The 6,587-nt window shown below is 40.8% G+C and overlaps 1 protein-coding gene across 3 annotated transcripts in view; it reads left to right on the top strand.

The window, feature by feature from the left end:
- The first annotated feature begins 1,857 nt into the window (after positions 1-1,857).
- Positions 1,858-6,587, top strand: part of LOC122069057 — a 134,664-nt gene continuing 129,934 nt past the window's right edge. For all 3 annotated transcript variants that reach the window (XM_042632993.1, XM_042632992.1, XM_042632995.1), the window contains exons 1-2: positions 1,858-2,173; positions 2,329-2,505. In XM_042632993.1, coding sequence (XP_042488927.1) covers positions 2,373-2,505 — 133 coding nt within the window. In that variant the 5' untranslated portion in view covers positions 1,858-2,173; positions 2,329-2,372. The remainder of the gene's footprint in view (positions 2,174-2,328; positions 2,506-6,587) is intronic.

Raw genomic sequence — 6,587 nt, 5'->3', positions numbered from 1 at the left:
GGTTTTGTGGTTTCGGTGTAAACAGATCGGTTCGATTTTGATAAACGGTTTCGGTTACAAATTCACATCCTTACCCCCAACACAAGATTTTTTATTAGTTTTTACTTGTTCTAAAAAAAAAAAAGGGTAATTTACAACGCCACCCCATGGAGAATGCCAGTATTATAGGAACACCCACTATCTTTCACCAAATTAAAGGGTAATTTACTAATATCAGTAGTTCATTTGTTTTTCTAAATACCATTTTGCCCTTACAGATAAGGGAGTACCGAAATTGCCCTCGTTAGTTTTAGTCCCCAAATCAATTAAAGAAACAAACCTAACTCACTCTCCCTTCCGGTGAAGGCGTCTACGGCGGCTGCGAACCCCCTCCAGCGACTACAAGTATATGGAATGTTCAAACCCATGTAGAGGAACCAACCATGGCCACAAGGCTTCTCTCTTTGAAGCTCCAAGAAATCTGCAAGAAGGGCCCTACCGACTTCCCAGCTCTCTCCACGGTTGCCTTAGCAATGGCCAAGCCAAAACCATCGCCTATCCACATCAGTGGTCCTCTTGCTGCCTCTGGTCCTTTACCGTTCATCAGGCTATTGGGAGAGGCAGCAACCTCTGAAATCGGGTCCTAGTACCCTAAATCTGGCATTGGTAACAACGATCATCTGGTGCCGCCATGAATACCATATCTCCGGGAACCCATGCAAGAACACCACTGATGCCCTGTAAGTTTCAGTTTTCAATCAGTATAGCTCAGTAGAGCGTATGAACCAAGAGTTCCTTGGTTCAACAAATTGAATCCTCCCCCAATCCAAAATAATTTTTTTTTGGGTGGGTTTGGATCAAGAAAAACGAAATGAAATGCATTGAATTCCAACTAGTTCCCATCTTGGCGACACTAAGCTTTAGCCCTCTAACGTCGATGTACTTATGCTCTATCTGATCCATTTTGGGTCTTGGACTATTTTCGAATAAGCAAAAGTAGCAAGAAAGATAGACTGCACGCAGACAACAGAAGCTCCTCCTCAAACCGTTCACTATCCTGAGTAAACACTCGAGGTCGACGAAACATTAGGTATGAAATTTTGGGTTTTGATACACCATGATTTCACAAGAGCTCAATATTGGGGGCTACCATTTTAGGAGTAAAGATATTCCACAGAAGATCCTGGAACCTCACTTCTCCAGAAACGCCCTCCATGAACTCCAAAAATCCCATCCCATCCTCTGTTCTAGAATTACTCGAGACGACAACACCAACAACTTCTTCTTCACCGTATCTCCAATCCATCTCTTTCAAATTCAATCCTTTGACACTAGCAATCAGATTTTCTATGCTGGTCTTGCAGAGACCACAATTGCCAGTCGGAAGCATAATCTCAAAATTATGCAGCTGATATCGAAAATCTGCCGATGCCGTCGGAGGTGGATAATCTTTCTGGTAATTTCCATGTAAGTTGACTCATTTCTCTTGGTATGAAGGCCGTATAGAGTGGTGATTCAACATAAAGACACCTTCTCTTTGTTGGAATCACAGGTCGCAGGGAGGGAGAGAAGGAACAAAGGAGAGAGTGATAAAAGAGATAAGGGTGAATAGAGGGCCAAAATGTCATTTCATAGCATCACTTAACATTGACTGACGGCAAGGGGTCCGAGTTTAATTTGGTGAAAGAGGGGGGTGTCCTTAAAATATTGGCATTCTCCAAGGGGTGGCATTGTAAATTACCCAAAAAAAAAAAGCCTCAAGTGGATAATATTTTTTTTTAGACGTCACATGGTGTACAGATTCCTCCCTCATATGGGCAGCGTGGAAACCCTCTCCCAAACAAATATACAAATCTGAGAATCTAAAATTATGGGGTAGGTTCCCTCCAACGCCCCTGGGCAGTGGTTACTTGGGATCCGGGAGAGGAGGAGTGCAATTGCTGTTTTTGGGCAAGCGTTGTGCAAATCTTTTTTCCCTGCAAATATTTCGGAGGGAAGAGAAACCGTTTTCAATTCCTTACCTAACGATGCGCCCCCTCCCCGCGCAACTAACCAAGGCCAAGTCCCCCAAGAGAGTGTTTCATTTCCCTTCTTCGCTGCTCGGATTGACATTTCCTCTGAAATGCCGTCTCCCAATCATAAAGTTTCGAGCTTTTTCCATTGCTACTACAGCTGAACTCTTCACACCAGCTCAGTAAGTTAAAAACACATTTCGGATTTCATTTTTTCCCTCACCAATGTCGACAAGCAATGGCAAATCCACTTCTCTTTCTCTCTCTGATATATTAGATGGAGTCTACTTTGAGAAGCATTTCACATTTATCGTTATGTTCTAATTGGAATTTTCAGATCATTGAAAGTAGAACTATTGCGGTGGAAATCGAGGAGTAGCGATGGAGTGGACCGCCGTTCAACATTTGGATCTCCGTCATGTTGGTCGGGGACTCAAACCTATGCAGCCTCATGCCGCTGCATTTCATCCCAGTCAGGCATTCATAACTGCAGCCATCGGAGGCTACATAATTGGTAGGATTCCTCTATTGTGTCTGTTTCATACAGATTTGTAGATTCAGTTTCGAGCTTTACTTGCTTGTTTGGAATCGTTATGCCATGATAAAATGCAGAGGAACCTTAGATCACACCACCAATTCATCCCAGGAATGGGACCAAATATGTGCTTAATTGCGGTCGTGCTTTGGTTGGGCAATCTATACCTGCCAGGAAATTAACTTATAATATTAGTTACTCTTCTATAGCAGCTTCCTTTCATTGATAATTTGCTTGAGAATACTTTTTTGGAGAGGTGGTAAAGGGTATTGTGAAACTTACTTGGGTGCAACTAAGATCTTTTGGTCTACTATGTCATGGATGAAGAGGAGAAGATTCTAGAGGAGTTATCACGAGTAATTGTCGGAGACTCATGATGGATATGCAAGCATGATAGCTTATATGTTCTATATCTTCATGGATCTAAGAACTTTTGTTCGCATTGATGTGTCAAGATTTATGGAAATGGATTGAGCAAGTGTGAATTTCTTCCCACTTATCTGCAAAATCTCTCTTTGAATACTTTTATGACCAATTAGAAGTTGGCTATATCTCTTCAAATGCAATGCCTCATTCAGAATTTAGCTATTTTTCTACCTAGCAACACAATGACTTTACAAATAGACCACATGGACATTGCTTGCACGACGACGAGGAGACGATCTCCTTCAACACTCTAAGGTTCCACAACCTAGGGGGCTCTCATTACTAGGCTCAAAATAATGAAGGTAGAGAGGACAGTATCAACAAGAGACAGAGACTAGAGCCTTAGGAAGTTGGGGAGAGGAGACTTTGTATTTTGCTTCCTTCCTTTCATCTTTTCAATTAGTAAATCCCACAATTTTGTTTCCTAATTGATTACCTTGATATAGGATAACTGTCCTTGATTCTCTTAGTAAATCCCATTAAATCTGTTTCCTAACTGTCTCTTTACTAATTGATTACCTTGGTATAGGATAACTACCATTGATTCTCTCAATTAGTAAATTCTATCTAATTGGTTTCCTAACCTTGATAAATGGTAACTACCCTTCTCTCTCTCTCTCTCTTTCTCTCTCTCTCTCTTATCAAGATAAAGCTACTAAATACAATCCAAGGTTGTTAAAAGTAAGGAAGAGGCATGATCCCATTAAAAAATCTACCTAAAGTATATTAATGTATACTATATTTGATTCTGAATCAATGATATTTTACCAATACATACACCTTGGGTAGATATTGACTTTGATATCTCCTAAAGCAGTAGTTAAATATGCTTAGGTCCCTCCACTTAACAATTATCACATAACAAGACTTTAAGGTATGCGAATTAATTACTATTGTACCTTTGTCTATCACAAATTCATATATAGAGATTTTAGTCAATGATTGGACCATAAAATATTTCTAAAAATATTTAATAAAATAATATTAATTTAAAAAACACTTTCTAAACAATTTACAAACATGCCACCGGATCCCGATTTTTGTCCAATCATATACAATCTCTTTTTATGATCTCTCAGGGGCAAGCGGATTATGTGTCAAGCATATCCGAGGGAAGTGGATTATGTGTCGAGCATATCTTTTGTTCATGGTGAAACATTATGAATTCCATACATTGATATATGGTCATAGTGACATCAATCGTTGGTGCGCCAAACTTCATAATGCGTAACTATTATGATAAGGACCTCTCAATTCAGGGGACTAATCGTAAGCTACTAATGAGAATTTTGTTTCTTATTGATTTATGATAACACATGCAACATTCCCAGGTGATCCAATTTAGGCTCTCTTTGGCATAGTTTGTATTTATATTTATAGCCTATTTATGAATGACCAATTATGTAATAGGCCATATCTACAAAAATTAATCGCTTGGTTTTTTTTTTTTTTTGGGTGAACTATAAAAGGCATTAAAAGAAGGGGGAGGGAAAAATAGCCTCAAAGGGGATACAAAAGCCGAAAAGGGCATCAAATAGGGCCCACGTGCCCTCAACAAACTTCAATAGGCCAGCCCTGATGCCCAACCTGAGGAGGGAAAATCAGTCCGAATTTGGAAGGGAACCAGAATCCCTAACCCTAACATCTGAACATAACATTTCCCAACCGCCAAGACAAAGGAGCACCGCTGGTGTAGAGGCAACCATGATAAAGGAGCGCTGGCCTTATGAAGGGCCTCGGCCAAGTAGTCAACTGGCCTAATGAGAGGAGTCTCCAAGGCGAAAAGGTGCTAGCCTTTCTGAGGGCAATGGCAGAGTGGCTGCCGACCAAGAACGGCAAAACGGGATGGTGTCGAAGAGGCGAACCAATATATTGAAAGGTAGGTTCTCAACGACCGATAGGCCCCCCAGGGTAGGCAGGTAGCAAGGGTGAAGGCCGAAGCTGTGAGCAGGTAGACAGACCAAGCGAGCCCGGCATCCAGAAGGGGAGATGATCAACAGGACAACAGCCTTGGCGAGAGTGGTGTCCAAAAGGGCTGCAGGCATGGGGAGTAGCTAACTGAGAGGTAGAACCGGAGGAGCAGATGAGCCAATGGATAGACCAAACGAGCCTAAAGACCAATTCGAAAGGTAGGATAACAAGCTTGACAGGACAACGTCCAAAGGACAGCAAGCTTGGCTAGACGGCAACCGTGAAGCAGCTAGCCCAGAAGGGGACAACACCAAGTCATCAATAGGCACAATAGGGCAGGTAGTTGGAGGGAAGATGAGCTGAGTGGTTACAACAGCCTCGACACCAATTGAGATAACTGACCTCAAACCCTGCTCCAGTGACCGACTCTGGCAAGCGTGGGAGAAGAAGGGAGAGGGCGAGAGAAGAAGAAGAGGAAGAAGGGTGGGGGAAGGGGGGAAGGGGGGAAGGGGGGGAGGGAGGGAGGGAGAAGAGGAGAAGAGGAGAAGAGGAGAGAGGGGGAGAAGGCGAAGGGAGAGGGAGAGAGGAGGAGGGGGGAAGGGAGATGCAGAGAAGAGCAAAGGTGGAGGGAGGGAAGGAGGGAGAGATTCGGAAGAAATTAGGTTTGGTATGCCTAAGTGAAGAATATATTATGTATTATATTATTCATAATATATAATAGGATTATAGCTAAAGCCTTCCTTTTTATATTATTTATATCATGTCATAATCATATTATAGTATGTATTATATTATAAGATACAGTATTTTATATATATATATATATATAATATAGTATATAACATATAATAATATATTATTTATAACACTATCATGTATTATATTATTCATAATTTAGTATATTTTATATAATATATATATATATATATAATGTAATATATTCTATATATGTTATATTATAATATAAGCCATGTAATAATGGAAATGGTAATGACTTTGATGAATTTGTCAATTCCTTCATGGTTGTTGGGTTACTAGGTGATGTGGGCACTATTTTATATACGAAAGCAATGTCAAGCTGATTACAGATGTAATCAACTCCAATATAACAACAATAGGATCCAAACAATAGCTAAGAAGCAGATTCAGATCTAACAAAAAGTGCAACTGAGAATAAACCTTGAAATTAGGTCAAAGAGAAAATAACTTAGGACTCACAGCCTGGCCTCAGATGAGTCTGAGATTAGGATCAAAGGGGGGTCTTAGGAGGTCCAATAAAACCCCAAAAGATCTGCTGCAACTGATGGAGAATCTCAGAGATATGAAGCTTCTTGATTTTAGGGCAAAATTAGGGCTGAAATAGGAGAAATTGTATAACTCCCAGCACAGACCTTAAGAGGTCCTGAACTCCTGGTTGAGTGTCCCTTTTGGGGCCTAACAAAACCCCAAAAGCTTGGCTGAAGCTGACCATGGGTTGGAGAGATCTGGTGGCTCAATTCCTGCCCAGAAAATCCTCCAAAATAGAGCTTTTTTTTTTTTTTATTCGATAAGTAATTTGTATGTATTAAAGAAGAGAAAATATACAGAAAAAGGCAGCCTCTATCTCCATCTTTGGACTGACCAAAAGAGAGAAGGAGAAGCCCCTAGGGAACAAAGCAGGACAACCCCTGCGTTACTAGAGAAACCTAGGAGAAATAAAGAAACAAATTACAATCTGTAGTAAA

Source organism: Macadamia integrifolia, unplaced genomic scaffold (assembly GCF_013358625.1).
Source record: "Macadamia integrifolia cultivar HAES 741 unplaced genomic scaffold, SCU_Mint_v3 scaffold527, whole genome shotgun sequence".
NCBI lineage: Eukaryota > Viridiplantae > Streptophyta > Magnoliopsida > Proteales > Proteaceae > Macadamia > Macadamia integrifolia.
Note: the sequence above shows the minus strand (reverse complement) of the source record. Positions and strands in the feature narration are given on the sequence as shown.